Here is a 22,767-nt window from a genome sequence, read left to right as displayed (position 1 = left end):
TTGTATTCACCATGATTTTATATACAGTTCACTTTAATGTGTGTCATAAATGAATTTTTTCTCAATTCAAGTGAGTAGCTGCTGAGAACTGAAAACAGTGTTTGATATATCGCGACTTAAGAAGCAGATACAATACAGTTTGGACAAAACACAAAACACTGATTTGATTTAGATCATTGTGTGCAATCGTGTGTGATTGCTGATGCGTTCTGCATGTGCATGTCGTTTTTAACCTGATTTCTGCTTTCTTCGAAAGGAATGTTAGGAGTGGGGAAACAGATAGGAGGTAATTCAAGGGGCTATGATTATAATTTAGTTTTAGACACGTACATCTCCATAGATAGAGTATTACACTGCAAAAATGTCTTGTTTCTAGTCCAGATATCTAAAAATCCTTAAATCAAGCAGCATTTTCTAGACACATGTAAAGTATTGTTTTGTTTTTTAGAAATAGTGCGTCAAAGTTAAATGATTTTTCAACAAAATAAGCAATATTATTAGCCAGTAGGCTAAGCAAAATCATTTTGGTTTTGGTTTGAAATAAGATAACATTGCTTGTTTTAAGGAAAGCTATCACTTTTTAATTGTAATTATTTAATATTATTTTACATAAGTCTTTAAATGCTTCTTGATTTAAAAATTGTAAAGATTTCGACTAAAAAACATTTTTGTTTGTAGTGTAAAGATGTAAATAGAATTAGCTTAGTTTCACACAGTGATACTAGAAATACCCCAAATATGCTTTGAACCCCAAGGATCCGGCTTCTCTGTAGTTGCTCAGAATCTGCTTTATAGAAAACACTATGTGTGTAATGCATTTAAAATAGCTTTGTAAATATATTGTTTGATTATGCCTATATTTTTATGTGTGTATAACAGGATTCAGACCTGCTTTGGACAGACTTCCATCAGAAACTCGTGGATCATGCGCTTATATCCATGGACACTTACCTGGGCCAGTTTCCAGACATCAAAGTACTACTATTTCACAATGATGTTGTTGTTGTTTTTTAGGCTAGTTAGTTATTAGTTTACCTCTGAATATCTGTAATAGGGCTGCACGATACAATGAAAATATGCAGTATTGTTGTTGAGTGTTGCGATAACGATATAACTAACTTGCAAAAATGCAATTTCATCAAAATGTAACATAGCGGATACACCTCACTAGGCAGATAAGATTAAGGGTGACCGCTATTAAAAGAGGTCACCAGGAGTCCCCATTCCTGCTCCCAAAGCACACACACACAGGCCAAGTTGTCAAAAGGGGTAACAGATTTATTAAACAAATATTTCAGTATCAGAACCAGGGAACAAACAGGCTAAAACAAAAAGCAAAACAAGGTAAGCTACCTAATATTAAAATTCTTTCCTAAACCGAAGTAAAGTTCTGTAAATGAAACAAACAATTCTACCCTCCATAACTATCCATTAAACATGAGAAAACAGGCATTTCCTTTGATCATTCAGCAGTAGGTAAATATTTAGCCACAGCTAACACAGAATACAGCCGTGGTACCGTATTTAACAGAGAAGCTGCGTCCCAAATGGCACACTATGCACTCATGCACTATGTACTTATGCGCTTACGCACTCAACTGTATAGTATATGTATGTAGTGTCGTCGCAAATGGCACACTAATGTTTTTTTACTACCCACATAGCAAAATTTCTCTGGCTCAGCTCTGGCCCACACAATCAGGTTTTGCTTGGCCCACATGCCGCAGTGAATTACGGTACATGACTGGACCAAATCTGGCTTCCAGACAAGGGCCAAACACAGACCATATCTGGGCCAAGTCTCAGCCAAGTTAATAACTCATAACTGGGCCTGAACTGGGCCAGATAGGTTGGTGTGTCACGATTGCAATGAAATTGATAAACCCATGGAGTGATGCGCTTTAGGCACACTATGGGCACGCTTTTTCTCAAAGTGACCTGATTGGTAGAATTTTTTTTCGTTACTCTAAAATGATTTTAGTGTATTTTAAATGTGGGTCAAGACTGGCCAAACTCACATGGCCCACTTATCAAATTTTTAAATCTGGGCCAAATACTACGTTTTTCATCTGGCCCAAATCTTGTGTGCCGCCTTAAAAACGGTGCCACCTCTGCCAAACCCGGGCCATGTTTGGCCCACATACTGTATGCCAGTGCCGGATGAATGCCTGCTGTGCCAGCTTTTTGCCAAATCTGGGCCAGAATTCTTTGCTACTGGGGTAGGCGGAAATTTAAACCGTTTCCCTGATGACGTTTGACGGTTGCCAAATCAGTGAAATAAACGACTGAATTATCAAATAATACCTGCCGTGAGTATTGCCGCATTCATCATCGGGAGGCGCTATAATCACTCTGGTAGGAGAATTTTGCTTTCACCATCCAAAATAAAGTTATCCAACATGTGTCTCCGATAGCTCCGCCCCTTCCGCTACGTGAGAAAACCTGCGGTCGTTGAGTGCATGAAGTGTCCATCATTCCACACTTCATTTTACCGGCTGAATGAGTGCATCATCCGGGTAATTAAAGTACACTTATTATTTTCAGTGTTTTCAGTGTGAACGCACTACTTACACTATTTATAATACAAAATGGCGTAGAATAGTGCATAAGTATGCAATTTGGGACGCAGCTAGTGTCTCACCATTTGAAACAGGGTTGTAGACAGGAAATAAACGATCAGCCAATGCTAATGCAAGTTACAGTCCTATTACCGTATTTAACAGAGTATATCACCAGATTACTTTAGAAAAAGGTTTCAGACAGTAAGATATCACTGCCATACAGAGAACTTAGAGAGATCTGCTCACACACACACACACACAATAGCGAGGGGAAACAGGTAGTGAACTCGATGAACAGTGCCAACAACGTGCTTTTATAACTGGCGCCGCCCCTTTCACCGCTGCACCTGATCTCTCCTCATGTGGAGAGAGAGAAAGAGACAGATAATAGAGGATACAGCACACACAGAAACAATACACACTAGCATTGTCAAAATAATGTTACTCAATATGTAACACCATACTAAAATTTTGAATTGGTAATTCACTTTTAATTATCACTGTGAATGATATGTACCATATAAATAAACTTGCCTTGTCTTTTCAAGGAGCAGATGTCTGTATTTAAAGGACACCTATTATGCCCTTTATTACAAGATGTAAAATAAATCTCTGATGTCCCTGGAGTGTGTGTGTGAAGTTTTCACATTTCTTTAAAACTTTCCTTTTTAGGCTTTGATCCTAATTGTGCATTTTTGGCGACTGTCGCTTTAAATTCAAATAAGATTGTGCTCTTTTCGAAAGAGGGCGGAGCCACACATGCCGATGTGTCAGCATAGTGGCAGATTTAAAAACAAGATTAGTGTGCTATGCTAATGAGGGAGAGATTGTCACAAATGGGCGTGGCTTTCTCGCATGACACGCACAAAGGGAAAATGTCAGTGTTTCTGCAGACAGTGTGTGATTATAAAACATTAATACATTATTACTATTACAAGCTGGATATATTTAAACTGCTGTGATTAAAATCATTATGAAATGATTTTTGCATAATAGGTCCCCTTTAAAACATGAATGGCTGAAAACAGCGGAAATTCTGATTCTTATAGGCTGTTGTCATTTTCGTTTTTTTGTTTATTAGATTTAGTATATATTTTCAGCTCTAGGTTCACTTACTGGAGAGTTGTGGATACTGTAAAGATAGTAAAGTCCCAATCTGATCAGATTTAGATAAACAATCTATGCATGCAGCATACAAATACCTAGCACATAAAATTAACCTAAACTTTTGCACTTCTCTGCAATACGGACATTGCATATGCTGTTATTGGGAACGATAATTTTGCAATATATTGTGCAGCCTAATATTTAATGTCTGCTTACTTCTTTTCAGGCTCGCATTGCGAAACGTGACAGAAAGCTAGTTGACTTTGACAGCGCACGGCACAACTTTGCTGCAGTAAACAAAGGCAAGAAGAAAGAAGGGGTCAAGATCACCAAGGTACAATCCTTAGCCTTTCACGAACAGCACAGAACAGATTCTGCAGTGAGTGGATATGAAGATAGATTTGATTTCTCATGTGCTTTCTCACTTTTGTTTGCAGCCAGCCTCTTTGCTGGAAAGGGCTGCCCCAAGCTGGGCTCAGGGGATCCTGTCCGCCCATAATGTGGCTCAAACCAGCCTATCTAGGAGTCAGGTGAGTGACACGCTCTAACCATGGTGCGAATTACAGGAGGGTTTGGGAGGTTATTGGCCCCTGTAATTAACACTTGATCGCCCCTGAAGGAAGTCAAAACACGATTGCTAGTCAGCTCTTTAATAGTGAAAAATCTATTTCCCTGATCTATATCTTAATAATATTAGTAATTTAAATATTAGATAATATAACTATATGCATTTGTCCACCCCTATAATGATGCATACGATTGTAAATTCATAATTGTTCCAATCAGTCTATAAAACTAAGTCTAAAAGCTTAATGAACAATCTGAAAGCAGCAGATCAAGAGCACCGATAGACATCCCACAGTAAGTGTTCAAAGGACATTTCTCTAGTAAAATACGGGTTTATATCTACATATAGCATAACAATAAATTCAAATTAGATGCATAGTTTGTATAGTTTGACCTACAGTAACCTCAGAAATAGCTAATCCGGGTATGCTGTAGTTCAGAACACAGCAAGCATCCCTTAAACACTTAAAACTTAAAAATGTTTCATTAATAAATTAAGTAAGTGTACTTTAAATAAATACATAAATGTGTCTTACTGAAGCATGGATTACACAACCACATTACCGGAAAAATGTAAGGGTAGGTTGTAGGTAAATTTGTTGTCAAGATTCGTCCTTATTTTTAATTATTTTAATAATATTGTCTTGAAGCATAAATTGTTACAGGCCATAACAATATGTAATAATATTTTCAGCAAACAAAGCAATCTTGTCAGATTAAGTCAGTTTATTTACTCCACCGTGTATTATTGGGTAATCGTATTATATTTCATTGATTGTATTTCTAAAAAGCTCTTAACATAAACAGTTTGACGTTATTATTAGTATAGCACATTTAAATACAATTTTGTTGCCTTAAGTTATTTACTATTGTTTAAAAAAGATAAAATAACAACTATAACAAGTAATACTATAAGGACATCAGTTTTTATTTTTGTTAAAACAAAAAAATCTGACTTGTGTCTGGGACTGATGTAATAAAATTAAAAACATCTAAATTAAATACTGGAAAGCATTTCCAATTTTTGATTTTGCTAAACTTCTTTCTTCAATTAAATGCATAAAAAACACCTAACTATGATCTACTACTAATAACACTGTATTTGTTGTTTTGAGTACTGTATGGCTCACTTTGCCAAAAAAAAAATGCCTAAAAGCCATGTATGTGTGATGAAGCCTGTTTGAATGACACTGTGATTCAAGTTTTGAATTATCACTGTAGGGAGTTACATATATATAGTTGAAGTCAGAATTATTAGGCCCCCTTTGAATTTTTCTTTTTTTTAGATTTCTCAAATTATATTTACCAGAGTAAGGAAATTTTCACAGTATATCTGGTAATATTTTGTCTTCTGGAGAAAGTCTTATTTGTTTTATTTCGGCTAGAATAAAAGCAGTTTTAAATTTTTTTAAACCCATTTTAAGGTCAAAATTATTAGCCCCTTTAAGCTATATATTTTACGATAGTCAACTGAACAAACTATTATTTTTAGAAATGTGTTGAAAAAATCTTCTCTCCGTTAAACAGAAATTTTAATAATCTAATATTCTGACTTCATCTGTATATAAGCACAAACAGTTGGATTGCTCTTGCTCTGATGAAATTTCAGTCATGTTTGAGCTCACTAAATAATTGAGGAGTGAATGAGTAAGTCCATCATGTTTGATTAGCTGTATTCCCGTACCACAGCTAAAATATTCTTCTCATTATGTTTTAATGTCATTTTTTGTGTTTAAAGGCAGAGGAGGAGCTGGAAAGGGCACAGAAAGTCTTTGAGGAAATTAACATAGATTTGCAGGAGGAACTGCCATCTCTGTGGAACAGGTGTGGGTTTATTTCTGTTTCACTTTCTCAGATCGTTCAACTTTTATTTCAATGTAGATTGTGTCAAAGCAGCTTAACATAGATGATGTTAGATGATAACAGATGATGTTCTTGTTAACTGTTTTAGTGCAGTGTTTGGAGTTAAAGTTCAGTTTAGTTCAATTCGTTCAGTTTAGTTCAATTGATTCGTCATTCAGATCATCTCTCGGTGGTCTACATTGCAGCTTATTCTGATAAAGCAGCGGTTTGACTATTGTTAGACTGAGATGTTTTTGTCATCTTTTTGTGGACTGAGGTTATGTTTGTTCTCTTCCAGTCGTGTTGGCTTTTATGTGAATACGTTCCAGAGTGTGGCAGGTCTGGAGGAAAAGTTTCACAGAGAAATGGGAAAAGTAAGGAATCCAGTGCAACATCATTAAATGACTGATCAATACGATTATGTTTGGTATAAAAACAGTAAAAACATACGGATGTACTATTATATTTTGAAATGATACTGCAATTTAAAATCACTTTTTTTGTTTTTCTTATTTCTGTTATATTTTAAAACGTATTTCTGTGTTGTCGTTTTTTTTTGTTTGTTTTGTTTTTGCATTATTTGGCAATTTTGAATAATAAGAATGTCGAAAACAATTGTGCTGTTTTATATTGTTGTAGAATCTAAATATTCATAAGTACAAAAAGCAACCCAAGCTCTTTCTTGAAAACGTAGCCCCGCGGATGTGTCTAAAGGCCGCAATTTACGTGGCTGGAGGTACGTATGGCTGCATTTCCATTTTTCAAGCGAACGCTACGGGGCGGTGTGACGCCACTCCTCTTTGCGCTCGCCGGCTGATGGCTCACCTCCTCTGTGTGGAGGGCTTTCCCGCAGCAACTAGTTTGTCCGGTTAGCTCGTCGTGTTACGTTGGCGCAGCAGAGGCCCGGAGGAGGAGGAGGAGCTGTTTACAGCGACAACCGGGTTCGAATCCGGGAAAGAGCGGTTAGAGAAATCAGGTAAGACAAAAAACAGAATCCAAAAAATAAAGCGAACGAGTTTGTAACGGGGAAAGAATGTGGTGAAATCGGAAAAATTGGATGAGGGCTTTTCTTTGTCTGGACGGCTTTTGTAAATCGTCGCTTGGGTTTAGGGAAGGAGGAGGAGGATGGCTGGGTCGACCGAATGGCTGACTGCCCAGTCAATCGTTCAGTCAGTCGGACAGACGGTCGATCGACAGCAGCCTCCGGCGGCTTTTTATGCAAGAACAGTGTGGACGCGAACGGCGCGTGATTGCAAGAGGCGTTCGAGACGCGAAAAAGAACGCACAGCGGCTTCTCGCGGATTCGCGAAAACAAAAACTGCACAAATATGTACCTCCCGGGACAAATTTCGCGGTCTCCAGAAACCTCTGCGGGGCTATGTTTCCAGAATGAGCCTGGGTTGCCAAAAAAAGCATGTTTATTATTAATTTATTGAAAGACACATTAAAAGGGCTGGAAAGTGATTTTTACTTCAAATAATGTTGTAAACGCTGCTTTAAAAACTCTTGGAAGTATCACAAAAATTAAGCAGATAAGAAAAAAAGCTAAATAAAAAACAAACATTGTTATTAAATCTAATAAATAATAATTGATCATAATAAAGTAGCATGTGTGCTTAATATTAGAATAACAGAAATAAATACTAATTTAAAATATATTGAAATAGTCAACAGCAAATAATATACTATTTGATATATCAGTATTACTGATTTTTATTTCTGGTACAGAGTGCTAAAATTTATTTAAAAGGTATTAAATTTTATATAATTTTTGATTATACAACCTATAGTTGTATCCTAAAGTTTGCATGAATTTAATCTGCGAATATCAGGATGCTGTGTAGTTTATGAAATCCTGCTAGATTTGACATCAGGCTGCTTTGTTTAGTGCTGTAACCAAGGCAATACTGTTATTCCTTCTTTAAATAGGCTGTTGGATTAGCTAAGTCACTATTATGTGTTAGTTTAGGATTAGTTTGTTACAAACAGTATTTAGTAAATATACTGTAAGTTCAAATGTTGGCAATAGCTATGTTTCTGTCTAACTCATACTTGCCAACATTTGATTAAAAAAATCCGGGAGATAGGGGGTCGGAAGAGGGATGGTGCGAACTAAAGACCGGAGGTGGTGTTCGGGGGTGTTCGTGGAGTGCGCAAACTGAAGAGCGGGTGGGGGTGTTGCGCATTGGATTTGATGCGCGAACATGCACCAGGTTTTAGATCAGACTGTACCAAAAAGCTGAGGAGTTTTCCGGGGGACAGAACAATACGGGAGATGGGTCTGAAATAAGGGAGACTCCTGGGAAAAACGGGAGTGTTGCCAGGTATGGGCTAACAATTTTTATGTGCATTTTGAGATGCACTTTAAAAGTGGCTGATGGAAACGCCATGATGCGCATACATTTTGAAGATGCACATAAAAGACATGCGCATAACTGAGTGGGATAAACTTTTCGCATAAACTACAATGGAAACATTTTTACCGAACAATTCCAGTATGAGCATTAAAAGTTGTGAAAATGTGATTTTGTTATACGAGATCATGTGATGATAAAAATGTGTGTGAATGGACAAACCAGCCAGCTGAGCACACTGTAACACATCTGAAATGTTGTTTTGGTCATTCTAAAACACCTTAACCATTTCAGTATTAGTGTTATTATATTATTAATAACCTCCAGAACTGTCAAGAGTGTCTCTGCTCTGCGTCTCAAATGCCACTTTGTGTTTATTGTGTGTCGGCATTGTCTTCTAAGGCGCAAGTCATTTATTAAATAAAGAAAAGTTTGACGCAGCTTCTCCTACTGCAGCAAATTCCATCTTTACTGTTGATATTTGGGGCCAGTTAATCAACAAGTGACAACTTTGTTCTCTTTGGATCTTTGAATGGAAGCGTTGCTTTATTCGTACATCTTTTATGCAAAAATCCAGGTTTGCGCATAAATTTAATTGGTAACTTTAGATGGAAACATAGCCAATGTTGCTGGTTTAAAGTAATCATGAAGTCTTAGAAAGAGTTTTAAAAAGTTATTGAATTTCCCTCTGTAATTCCTGTACTCAGTAATCAACACTTGAAATGGATCAAAAAATTTTTCCAAAATTGTCCCGAGACAAGAATGGGTGTTGTTCATTGTCTTAAGACAGCTTTGAGGTTTTGGTTTTGAAGGTTTTGATCTACTTCAAATGTTAATTACTTCTGTGTTTCCCAACCCTGTTCCTGAAAACACACCAACAGTACACATTATCAACGTCTTTCAAATTAAACACACACAAATCAACTCATCAGAACATTAGAAGTAACTCAGATGCCTGAAATGAATCGGTCAGATAAGGGAGACATCCAAAATAGGTACTGTTGGGAAACACTGCACTTCTGGGATGCTGAAGGTAAAATATGTGGAGGAGAAATAAAACTATGTTGATTTTCAGTTTCATATTTTGTCTTACAGATTAATCAGAATCTTTACGATACACTGGACAAACTGGAAAATCAAGATATGACCAGGTTAGTCAAATTTATATGCATCGTACAAACATACATACATACAGTAAAGTTTCATCAAGAAATATTGTACTTCACACAAACTGTGTCCAAACTGGCCAGTAATTAGCACTGGTATAATAAGACTCTATAAACACTATGCCAACAAATGAACAAACCCCAAAACCACTCTCATAGCAAAACAGGAAGCCAAGGGGTGAGGACATCAACAGCCCAGAAGAGGTAACAGCGGTAGCCCTCCAGTGCTGTGTGTTTGAGCGTGTATGTGTGAGTGTGTGTGTGTGTGTGTCTGCATTTTAAGCTTTTTATGTGTCCTAAAGCGATGTCTACCTAATCAAGGGTTTGTCTTGTGCAGTCCATCTGCAGCATTGACCCTTTAGGTGCAATACATGTAATCATTTCCAGCGATAGTTTTGCATTCTGCAACTGTGTGTTGTAGGTAATGCTTTCACAGTGACTTTGACCTCACTGCATGAGCGGAATGATTTTGCACACTAGTTCAGAGTGCACCTTGATGTCAAAACGACATCAAATTGACATTGTCTTCAAAAACATGATTTGATATCAGAACTGTGATATTTATTTTGCATCAGCATTCAGTGCATTCAGAAAGTATTCCGCTGTGGTGACCCCAGATTAATAAAGGGACTAAGAAAATGAATTAATGAATTTCTACACACAATACCCCATAATGACAATGTGAATAAGAGTTTTTGAAATTGTTGCAAATTTATTAAAAATAAAAAACCTGAAAAATCACATGTACATCAGTATTCACAGCCTTTGCTCAATACTGATGCACCTTTGGCAACTATTACAACCTTACGTTTTTTTGAATATGATGCTACAAGCTTGGCACACCTGTCTTAGGGATTTTTGCCCATTCCTCTTTGCAGTACCTCTCAAGCTCTATCAGGTTGGGTGGAAAGCAACGGTGTACAGCCAATTTCAGGTCTTTCCAGAGATGTTCAATAGGATTTAGGTCTGGGCTCTGGCTGCGCCACTCAAGGACACTCACCGAGTTGTTGTGAAGCCAATCCATTGATATTTTGGTGGCGTGCTCTGGGTCATTGTCCTGCTAAAAGATGAACTGTCGCCCCAGTCTGAGGTCAAGAGCAATTTGAAGCAGGTTTTTATTCAGGATGTCTCTGTACATTGCTGCATTAATTTTTCCCTCTATCCTGACCAGTCTTCCAGTTCCTGCTGCTGAAAAACATCCCCACAGCATAATGCTGCCACCACCATGCTTCAATGTAGGGATGGTATTAGCCTGGTGGTGAGCAGTGCCTGGTTTACTTCAAATGTAACTTCTGGCATTCACTCCAAAGAGTTCAATTTTTGTCTCATCAGACCAGAGAATTTTGTTTCTTATAGTCTGAGAGTCCTTCAGATGCCTTTTGGCAAATTCCAGGCAGGGAGTGGCTTCTGTCTGGCCACTCTACCATACAGGCCTGATTGGTCTATTGGTGCAGATGGTTTCCTTCTGCAAGGTTCTCCTCTCTCCACAGAAGAACGCTGGAGCTCAGACTGAGTGACCATCGGGTTATTGATCACCTCCCTGACTAAGGCCCTTCTCCCCCGATCACTCAGCTTAGATGGCCGGCCAGCTCTAGGAAGAGTCCTGGTGGTTCCAAACATCTTCCACTAACGAACAATGGAGGCCACTGTGCTCATTTAAATTTTCAGATCAGAAGATATTTTTCTGTAACCTTCTCGAGCCTTGTGCCTCGAGACAATCCTGTCTCTGAGGTCGACAGACAATTCCTTTCTCTTTATGCTTGGTTTGTGCTTTGACATGCACTGTCAACCCTGGGACCTTATATAGACAGGTGTGTGCCTTTTCAAATCATGTCCAATCAACTAAATTTAACACAGGTGAACTCCGATTAAACTCCTGAAACCTCTCAAGAATGATCAGTGGAAATAGAAAGTACCTGAGCTCAGTTTAGAGTTTCACGCCAAAGGCTGTGAATACTGATGTACATGTGATTTTTCAGTATTTTAATTTTTTTATAAAATTTGCAACAATTCCAAAAAATCTTTTTTCACATTGTCATTATGGGATATTGTGTGTAGAATTTGGAGGAAATAGTCTAATTTTGAAATAAGGCTTTAACGTGAAAACAAATGTGGAAAAAGTGAAGCGCTATGAATACTTTCTGGATGCACTATATTGATGCCCGTTTGTATGGAAGCCCATTTGCGCCACTGAATAATAAAAAAAGGTAATTGCAACTTTTTATCTCAGAATTGCATGATACAAACTCGGAGTTCTCACTCGTAACACAAAATTGCAAGTCAGAATTGCCAGATAAATAACCCAGTTCACATTATTCTAAGCCCGAGTTCAGATTAAAGAATTCTAAAGAAATAACTCAGAATTCTGACTTTATATCTCATAGTTCTGAAAAATAAAGTCGCAATTGTTTGATAGGAAGTCAGAATTCGTAGATAAACATTTATCTGACATTGGCAAAAAGAACACATTAAAAATCATCACAGGACTGTCCCGTAATGGATTTTTGATGTGTTTTCTGATGCCATATTTAGATGTCATCTAGACATCAAGTTAGTCAATCGGCATCAAATTGATTAGCATCTTTGACGTTTTTTTAATGTCATTTTGAAATCAAGGTGTGCACTAGGAAGCAACTGCGTCTCAATATGCATGTGTAACTACAATGATACTATGTTTACTACAGTTATGTCCATATTTGCTTGGAAGTATCCCAGATAGACTTCTTTGGTCATACTGGTCATCTAAGACTAGACCTTGCCGTGTGAAGCATTGGTGTGACGCATTGGACAAAGCCTGTCATAAAGGGACTATTCATAGTGAAACTATATTTAGATTAGTATCTATATTTTATGCTTTAGTGAAAGAACACAAGATGCCAATCACACTTTAAGTCCAGGAGGACCACCAGCCATTCCCAAATCGCCGTCTAAGGTATTTTAATGCATCTCTGAGATGTTTGTAATTGGTTGTTTCAGTGAATGTTCTTAGTTCTCTCAGGCTTAATATTAAACATATTTCTGAATTATCTACATTTCCAGCTAAGGCCTGCAGTTCCTCCTCCTCCCAAAGTAACTCCGTCAAAGGACCTGAAGCAGGAGAGCATCATCAACCTGTTTGAAGAGGCCGCCACACCAAACATCAGTGTCACCTCACCAACAGAGGTCAGCAGAAACTTTCTTCTCCTGTAATCCTTGTGTATTCTTGCTGCATGAATGACAGAAATGTTGAATTTGAGCTGGAATAAATTAAATTACTGAATTGAAATTCAGTAAACATTGTTGGTATAAAGAAAATGGGAAACAGGACGTTTCCAGTGGGCAAAAACGTGTCTAAAATGAAAATCTATTTGGTGTCAATTGTCTACCTTGATGTTAAAATGACAGGACAGTCCTGTAATTGATTTTGAATGTATTTTTTGTTTATGTTTAATGTGTTTGTCAATGTTGTTTTGACATTAAGTTAGTTTACATGCATTGTTAGCATACAAAATCCAGAGTAAATTTGGAAGCATTTTTCTTGTAGTATAATACTTTTTGTGTTGTTATTTTGGTCAAAAGGGCAGAAATATGTAGATGTTAAAAGGATGCTAAAGTTTTGACATCAAATCGATTAGCATTTTTGATTTGTTTTTAATGTCAATGTCAATTTGATGTCGTTTTGACATCAAAGTGCAAGTTGGGTCAATTCCATAACTGTCAACATTGGGATGTGAAAATAAGGGATATGCCAACCATAATAAGGCACCCCCCTCTCCTCCTCCTCCTCCTTTTAAAAATGCCCAAATTACTAAAAATCTTCATTTGGTGCCGTTTCATTGTAATTAAACAGTTAAATGGTCATTAATATTATAATTATTATTATTATTATTTACAAAAGAAAAAATAAATAGTATACATTAGCAGCAAATACATTAGCAAACAGTTCAGCTTATTAAAATTAATAGCTATTATAATGAAATAGAATCAAGGTATCAAACCTCATTAACCGTTTTTTCACTGTATAACAGCAACGAATGAATCTTTTATTCATTTAGATTTTTTCATTTGATTACATTAAATAACAGAGGTGTCACTTTAAAAATGCACACATCTAACATTATAATAAAGGCATTCGACTGCTTTCCTAACTTTTTATGCTCATTTAGGACAAAATTAGTTGTGTTTGAAAAAAAATAAAAGTATAGTGTGTGCACAACATAGTATCACCTGTGCACAACATAGTGTTATGTGTGCATGACATAGTATTTTGTGCACACAACATAGTATGTCGTACGCACACTGTACTATGTCATGCGATGTGATACTATGTTGTGCACACATAGTACTATATTGTGTGCATACAATACTATGTCGTGTGCACATAATACTGTGTTGTTTGTACATAATACTATGTCATTTGCACGTGATATGTCTGGCGATGCGATACTACAGTATGTCGTGTGCACACAATACTATTTCGTGCGCACACTGTACTATGTCGTGCGATGTGATACTATGTTGTGCACACATAGTGCTATATTGTGTGCATACAATACTATGTCGTGCGCACACAATACTGTGTTGTTTGTACATAATACTATGTCATTTGCACGTGATATGTCGTGCGATGCGATACTATGTCATGTGATGCGATACTACAGTATGCCGTGTGCACACAATACTATGTCGTGTGCACACTGTACTATGTTGTGCGATGTGATACTATGTTGTGCACACATAGTACTATATTGTGTGCATACATTACTATGTCGTGCGCACACAATACTGTGTTGTTTGTACATAATACTGTCATTTGCACGTGATATGTTGTGCGATGCGATACTATGTCGTGTGATGCGATACTACAGTATGTTGTGTGCACACAATACTATGTCGTGTGCACACTGTACTGTCTTGCGATGTGATACTATGTTGTGCACACATAGTACTATATTGTGTGCATACAATACTATGTTGTGCGCACACAATACTGTGTTGTTTGTACATAATACTATGTCATTTGCACGTGATATGTCGTGTGATGCGATACTACAGTATGTCGTGTGCACACAATACTATGTCGTGCACACACTGTACTATGTCATACGATGTGATGCTATGTTGTGCACACATAGTTCTATATTTTGTGCATACAATAATAGGTTGTGCGCACACAATACTGTGTTGTTTGTACATAATACTATGTCATTTGCACGTGATATGTCGTGTGATGCGATACTACAGTATGTCGTGTGCACACAATACTATGTCGTGCACACACTGTACTATGTCATGCGACATAGTCTTATGCACCTAATACTATGATACGTACGTCAGCTAAGAAGGCTTCATTATTATTATCATTTTGCACGTCACTTTAGGGGCTCCTTAGGGAATTAATTCTTTTCTTTTAAATCATGCCTGGCTAAAATATTAGTCATCTTTTAGTCATTAAAAACAATAATGATTGCATTTGTACCGTTTAAGAGTTTGAAAACAAACATTTGGCTATTGTTTATTTTTCCCAGTATGATGCTCCAGCCACTGGTAATCTTCTGGATATGGATCTGGACTCACTTCAAGCTGCCACCACACCAGCTGCACAGGTCTGTCACAATAAGAAGCACTTCAGCTAACAGATTTTACTGCTTACAGGACTGTAGTATTCAAGTCATTCTTCCATGACTAGAAAAAGAGTACAAAAGTGAAACATGGTCTTTGATTCAGACTAGAAATAGCCCGATTCAGTTTCCAGTACTACAACAGTCTTATAATTTGTTGATTTTGTGTATTATAACATATTTAGAGTGTGTTCATATCTGTGTTTTGTGCGTTTTGTCATTCATTCGGCTTTATCTGTTTGTTTTTTGTCTATGTGTGTGCATTTTGTTAGACGTGGGATTCATGGGAGGTGAGTGCTTTGTCTATGTTTAGTTGAAGTTTCGTGTCTAGAAGTTTTGAGTACATAGGCCTAACCATTCCTTTCATTCAAACAGATCCCACTTTTCAGTTATTTAGCTTATTTCTTAGGAAATAGGTCTGCCTTTTTCAAACAGTTGCAAAATGGCTATTCCATTAAGTTTCCTTTCACTGCAAAGCTTTTCCTGCATAACGACTGTAAATGTCTGTCTGTCCTGCTTTAGCACGAGTTACTGATATTAATGTTGCACGTCTCACATCATACTGTACTATTGTGTGTTACGGCTGGGCGATATATCATAAGCAAAAAGTAAAACTTTTTCAAGATCTTACATTTTATTAACCATCTGTTAAAGTAAATTCAGCTTGAACCTGAAGTCGTTAAGTCTTTTATTTCAGTAAGTTGATTTACTTCCGGATGAAATGCAATATTTAGTATTTGCGTATCAGGAAAGCGGCAGAATGAGTAAAAGTATATCAATAGTAGCTTATTATAAACAGCAAAAGTTTAGTGGTAACAAAAGGCAGTTCTGGAATAGTCAAGAATATATTGTGCGATTTCAGCAATACAACAACAGTCTCTTTCGCTATATATGAAAATCTGATTCTGCCTATTTTTTGGGTTTTTTTCAGTTTTGTTTTTGCTCAGATGCAAAAAAGGGAAATAACTGCTTCTTAGCACTACTTTACTTGTAAAACGTCAAGAAATTCATCTCACTCTCCAACTGCTGGTCACATATAATGCATGACTAAGCTGAAATTTGGTCATAATAATAATAATAATAAAAAAAATAATAAGAAAAAATAATAAAACCAATAATAATAATAATAATAATAATAATAATAATAATAATAAATAATAATAATAGCAATAATAGTAGTAGTAATAATAATACCAGAAATAATAATAATAATAATAGTAATAATAATAATAGTAATAATAATAATAATAATAATAATAATAATAATAATAATACCAATAATAATAATAATAATAATAATAATAATAATAATACCAATAATAGTAATAATAATAATAATAATACCAATAATAATAATAATAACAACAATAATAATAATAATAGTAATAATAATAATAATAAAATTAATAATAATAATAATAATAAAAGCAGTAATAAGAGCGATAAATCAGCTTAAAATTTGACATAAATCACACTGTAAGCCGTGTATTACATGACGACAATGTACTAAAAATGGAAAAGTTTCAAAAAACAATATTCCCTGTTCGCTGCAGGGCTTAAAACACTGTATTATGTATGCTGGGCCAGTAGTTGGCGATGTTGCTTTTTAAAGAAATATTACACACCTGCACAAATATGGTCAATGTTGTTTTGGTTGGCATTAATCACATACACATAGATTTTCAGGAGTAAGTATTACCATTTTAAGTAAGTATGTATATGAAGTACATTTCGAGTGTAGTTTAAACAGAAAATAGGCTTTTCATTTTCAAAAACTTACACTTTAAAATTCTGTTTTAAATGTTAACATATTTCATGGCCCCAAAATGCCATTGTTGATTTTATAAGTGAAGTTTATTTATAAACTAATTTCGAGAGGATCACATGCTTATGATTGCTTGCAGCCGGCTCCGCAGTATTCAGTTCATAATTCACCAATCAGATGGTTCCTAAGCCACTATAAATACCCCAAGTTCAGTATGACAGCCATCTTCGTTTTGAAGCATCCCCCCTTCCACCCCTACTTCTTCTCATTACCTAGATGGGTGCCACGGTGGCCCAGTGGTTAGCAGTGTTGCCTAACAGCAAGAACGCCACTGGTTTTAGTCCTTACCAAGCTAGCTGACGTTTCTGTGCGGAGTTTACACGTTCTCCCCGTGCTCACGTGTGTTTCCCCGTGGGTTTCCTCCCATCGTCAAAAAACATGCAACTTGAGTTAATAGACTAATCCATATCGGCATCATAGACATGCTTCTAGTAACTGGTTTTCTCTTAAGAGCAATCACTATCTGTTCATTAGTTACTACAGCAGGGGAGTTCTCAAGATCTACCTGAGCTCAAACTCCCCTTTCGCCTTGCAAACGGGAGGGAGCCCCGGGCTCGAGGATCTTATAAGCTCAGGGCTCTCTCCAGGGACAGCATGCTAAACAAGCTTTATAAACAATCATCAGCTAAGTGTGAACTCTTGAAAAACCTTTTAGCTTGTCAACACACAAAATAAGTATCTTTTTAAGTAAAGTAAGTTTTTCCGTCGCTTCACAAATAATAAAAACTGCCACAAAATGTAGTCTCAGTTTAATCAACTAAAAATCGCCCAGCCCTCTTGTGTGTTCAGCTGCAGAAATGCTCATCTGTGTTTTACACTCTCTCTGGCTCCTCATTCTTTCTCCACTCTGAATGACCCCTGGTCATGCTTTTTCCGGCTCCCCTCTTCCCATCATCCCCCTCACTGCCCTACTTACCCACCCTCCTGCCACATGTAGCAAGGAGACAAGGAAGCTGAGGTGCCTCAGACATGGGACGATGATGGTACCCAGCCTGTGCGCTCGGGCTGGGAAGATGATGGTACTCAGGCTACCTGGGATGATGATGGTAGCCAGCCTGTGCGTGCCCCGGCCGCATACCCCACCTGGGATGATGCTGATGATGATAAAGAAGATGATGGCTCTCAGCCTGTGCAGGCCAATGACAATGATCCTACCCAGGAGACCCAGGGGTGGGACGATGATGGGGCTCAGGTACAAATGTCATAGAGCTAGCCGACCAAGCCTGAGCTGCTCTATACCGAAAGCATTCTCCTTTAGCCATCACTGGATGGGTGCAGGAATACGCTTAGCATGGCAATTGGGAGAATGCTAGTTATGGCGCTAGTAGAAGTAGTTGTAGCCCTAGTAGAGGCTGAGTTTGATACGTTATGAGAATAACTGTGTAATTTGCATCTTTTTGTTCTCTCTTTCAATTCTCGCCTCTTGATTTTTCTACCTTTTATTCCTCAACCCGTCTTTGCCGCTTTCCTTCTTTATCTCCTTGTCTTTCCCTTTTGCAGACTGCAGAAACAACAGCTGTTACAGAAGAGGCAGCAGCAGCTGAACCTGTAAGTGAGGTAAGAGAGAGGTTACTAAAATAAAGCACTTTGGAAGCGAAATATGATAATCAAAGTCAAAGTAATGGCTAAAGGATAAACAAACAATAAATTTCATTTACATAAAAAAGTTGGATTATTTTTAAACCAATGACTGTAAAAAATATGGACGATGCGACAGCCCCTTTTCCCATTGAACACCTTGAGGGCAAAACGCCTGCTTGACGGGCACAAACTGTCGCAAAAGACTGCTGAAATTGGAGCCTTGACATGCGCAGAAGGACTGTCTGATGGAGCCAGAGGAGGAGCCGCGAAAATGAGCGGAGTCGAGCTTCCAGCCAAACGCTTTATGTAAAATCAACCACGCCCCCCGAACTTCTCAGCATGCGTTTGCTGTCATATCAACACAAATGGATGTAATAACGTTAACAAATATGAGGGTTTTATATATTCAATCGCGCCAGCTCCGGACCGCAGCGCATAACCTACTCGCGGCGTCGCGGGCTGATTCCGGCTCGCATGCGGCAGCGCCGGCTCGCTCGGCCGCCGCATCTGGCTCGATTGACTCGGGCTGGAATTGGGCAGTGAGTCCAGGCATCCGGAGTAGGTCCAGCAGAGGTAGTCAGTCTGAGCTCTGAGGGGTAAGTCTCCGGCAGGCGAGAATCTAGCCGGAACTGGCCCGAGTGTGTTTTGCTATCTGGGTGGTTAGGCGTGTATCAGCAAACTAATAAAGCCCGAAAAAAGCCCTGACCTTAGCGAATAAACAGTGTTCCACCAGGATCATGTATGTCAGAAACTATAGTTTACTGCTGAACTCATTTTATCATGGTAAAATAACACAGAAATCAAATAATAACACTTCAGTCTCCTGCCGAAGCTCAGACGCGCTGCTTTGAGAAACTGTCAATCACAGCTGTCAATCACGATGACACGCCCAGCATTAAATTACTGCTAAAAACAAACTGTTTACAAAAATGAGGATCTGCACCTATTTCAGCACAATAACCAGTGCCTTAATCGACCAGAACCATCTTTCGGGACATTTTATTGCAAGTGTAATTAATTTTTTTATTTGGGCTCAAGTCTCCTTCATTAACACGGAGGAGGCGGGCTTTATGACTTGTACTGCAGCCAGCCCCCAGGGGGCGATCTAACGGCCGAGACCTTCACTCAAATGCAGGCTTGCGGCACACTTGTTTTAAACCCTATAACTTAGGGTGCTTTCACACCTGTGAAAACAGGGATTATAATTGTTACAATGTTGCTCTTTGTTCTTGGTGCGGTACGCTTTCACACTGCAAAGTTTCTAAACAAACCAAAAAAGCTAAAACAAGTCACGTGTAAGCAGGGCTTTACATTAACACCAGCCAAATGCGGATAGATTTCAGCTCTGGCGGGTTAGACAGACACCTTCACTAGCCACTTTGGCTGGTTGGAAATCTCCAGGGTTTGACAATAAGCATGGCCCAATATTCGGGCAAATGTGATCTTAGAATCGAGAAAAAGCTTGACTGACAAAAATAACTATGTTCGCGCGAGCAAAACAGCAAAAAAGAAAGTAAATACTTAACGAGAGGATGATCACTCATGCGCATAGGGGATGTGATGTGATTCCCTTTAAAATAGACTGGACAAAGAGCGATGATCGTTCATCCACAGACAGTCCAGCTGCTTTCCAGAGCTCAAGATAAAAAAAAATACATATTGTTTTGTAAGCAGCAGTGGTCACTGCTTTCATTTTAATTATTCTTTGAACAGATTATTAAAGGCCTATATTAACTGTGTGCATGTGAACATCCTTTCATTATCAAACACAGTATGTTTCATCTGCTTTCACTTACAGTTTTTTTTGTTAAAATGGTTTAAATATAATTTATTTTACAATAACATTGCTTTAATGGGAGATTACTCCTCGTTTTTGTGTAGTTAACTGGTGATCTGGGACTTTTAGCCAGGACAGATTACTTTGCATCTTTTAGATACATGACAATAATAATTTTTTAAATGTAATGTTTTTTTAAAGAAAAGTTTTGTCGAATTTTTTTTGTGCACCTATTCAGTTATATTTTCCTTGTTTTGACACATTAAAAATTGAGAAGAAATACTTATTTGGTGTGATCAGAGATACATTTGATAAATCCTTAATTTTGAGCCCAAAAAAGTCATGTGAAATGAAACTGATTGCATTGCGACACAAACCATTTGCTCATGCACACTGAGCAAGCTAATACACAATACACACAAGAAGTTAAACCTAAACCAAGTCATTTTAGCATGCCAAAGTCAAATGTATGCATATAAAATATATTTTCCCATCAAGAAAAGTATGGCTAGTGAAAATGGCGAGTGGCTAGTATTGTTGGAAATTTACTAGCCACAGTGGCTGGTGATCAAAAAAGTTAACTTCAAGCCCTGCGTGTAAGTAAACTCTCCTTACATTGGTCAGAGTTTCATGGTTTATTTTGCAGAGCTCAGCTGTCATGTGTCCTTATATAATTTATGGCGATGAGCAACAAGACATTATAAGCGGAAAGCTGTGCTTTAATTTTAAATGGTGACACCCACAGTCGTCGTCACCAGATTTAAATCAGAGACTCTCTCATACAGAGCCTTTGGCTAGACTGCAGTTTGGTTAATGTTCCTAACAAATAAACAGCTCGCGTTAATAGTTAACATACTTTCACTTTCGTATTAAACATGAAACGCACATTTAGGAATGACATCTCGCTCCATTCATAATTCTCTCTTCATACAGTCATATATGCCTATTACATATCCATAAAACACTGTGATATAGCCGGGCTCGGATCGTTTGCTTTCTCGCTACAATCGATCCGTTCCAGAGTTCATTTCGATTGAGCTGAGACCACCTCATTCAGGCGATCTCGAACCGATTGATTTGGCGCAGATCTGAGCGTTATTGCTGGATTCACATATGCCAAACGAACCGCGCTAACTGGGCAAACAAGACAGGTTCTGAATCAAAAGTCTAGGTGTGAAAGCACCCTTAATGGTATAGTTCACCCTAAAAAATAGAAATGCATTTACTCACACTTAAGAGTTTCTACATTTTTAAGAAGTTCCTTGTTCTGCTCAACACAAAGGAAGAAATTCTGAAGAATGTTGGGGGAAAAAGGCATTGACAAAGCAGGAACAAATGCTACATTGACTCATTCTGACAACCCAAGCTCATTCTGAAAACGTAGCACCGCTAAAAAACAGAATCCAAAAAATAAAGCAAACGAGTTCTTAACAGGGCAAGAATGCGGTGAAATCCGAAAACGCGGTCAGAATCGGACAAGGGCTTTTCTTTTTCTGGACAGCTTTTGTAAATCGTCACTTGGGTTTTGGGAAGGAGGAAAGTGGCTGAAGTTATCGGGCGATTGGCCAACTGTCCAGTCAATCGTTCAGTCATTCATTCAGTCAGTTGGACAGACGGTCGCTCGACAGAGGCCTCCAGCGGATTTTTACACGAGAACAGCATGGGCGAGACGCGAAAAAGCGCGCACATCGGCCTCTCGCAGATTTGCGAAAACAAAAACTGCACAAATACGTATTTCCCAGGACGTATTTTGCAGTGTCCAGAAACGTCTGCGGGGCTGCGTTTCCAGAATGAGCCTAGGTTGCATTCTGAACACATATCCTCATCTACATATCTGGAGATTGCAAATTGTGTAGCCAGAAGTATGTATGGCTGCATTTCGACTTTAAAACTAAAGCTTTGGGGCGATATGAAGCCGTTCTCTTTCGTGCATACCAGTTGACCATATACCTCTGTATGGACGGCTTTCCCACTGTTACCAGTTTGTCCAGTAGCTCACCTTGTTTGTCGTCGGACTTGAAATGCAGAGTTGAGTTGACCACGATAACGGGGTTTGAGTTCAGCAATGAATGCTTCCAGAAAGCAGGTAATACAAAAACAGAAATAAATAAAATAAAGTAAATAACAGGGTGAGAATGTGGTCACACCTGAAAATGTAGTAAGAATCAGGCAGTTGTGAGAGCTTTTCTTTTTCTGCATTGCTTTTGAGAATACTGACGGTTGGGTTTAGGCAAGGGGGCAATCGGGTCAATCGGTGCTTTTGAAAACACTATCGGTTGAGTTTATGGAAAGAGGAGGGTGGGTCAGTCAGTAATTCAGTCAGTCGACAGCGGGCTCTGGTGGATTTACATGAGAAGAGCAAGTGCGAATGGCACTCGAAAGAGAAA

The 22,767-nt window shown here is 38.0% G+C and overlaps 1 protein-coding gene across 8 annotated transcripts in view; it reads left to right on the top strand.

Annotated features, from left to right (window-relative positions):
• The window catches only part of bin1a (bridging integrator 1a), a 37,558-nt gene that overhangs the window by 5,646 nt on the left and 9,145 nt on the right, over window positions 1–22,767 (top strand). For 2 of the 8 annotated variants that reach the window (XM_009304480.5, XM_073912477.1), the window contains exons 5-16: window positions 880–975; window positions 3,895–4,002; window positions 4,106–4,198; window positions 5,974–6,059; window positions 6,376–6,451; window positions 9,527–9,582; window positions 12,457–12,529; window positions 12,637–12,759; window positions 15,105–15,182; window positions 15,470–15,487; window positions 17,960–18,214; window positions 18,523–18,579. In XM_009304480.5, coding sequence (XP_009302755.1) covers window positions 880–975; window positions 3,895–4,002; window positions 4,106–4,198; window positions 5,974–6,059; window positions 6,376–6,451; window positions 9,527–9,582; window positions 12,457–12,529; window positions 12,637–12,759; window positions 15,105–15,182; window positions 15,470–15,487; window positions 17,960–18,214; window positions 18,523–18,579 — 1,119 coding nt within the window. Of the gene's footprint in view, window positions 1–879; window positions 976–3,894; window positions 4,003–4,105; window positions 4,199–5,973; window positions 6,060–6,375; window positions 6,452–9,526; window positions 9,583–9,756; window positions 9,802–12,456; window positions 12,530–12,636; window positions 12,760–15,104; window positions 15,183–15,469; window positions 15,488–17,959; window positions 18,215–18,522; window positions 18,580–22,767 lie in introns of all 8 variants that reach the window. The other 6 variants (XM_073912479.1, XM_073912481.1, XM_009304479.5 and 3 more) reach the window with 5 other exon arrangements.

This window comes from Danio rerio, chromosome 9 (assembly GCF_049306965.1).
Source record: "Danio rerio strain Tuebingen ecotype United States chromosome 9, GRCz12tu, whole genome shotgun sequence".
NCBI lineage: Eukaryota > Metazoa > Chordata > Actinopteri > Cypriniformes > Danionidae > Danio > Danio rerio.
The sequence above is the reverse complement of the archived record's forward strand: the minus strand, read 5'-3'. Positions and strand labels throughout refer to the sequence as shown.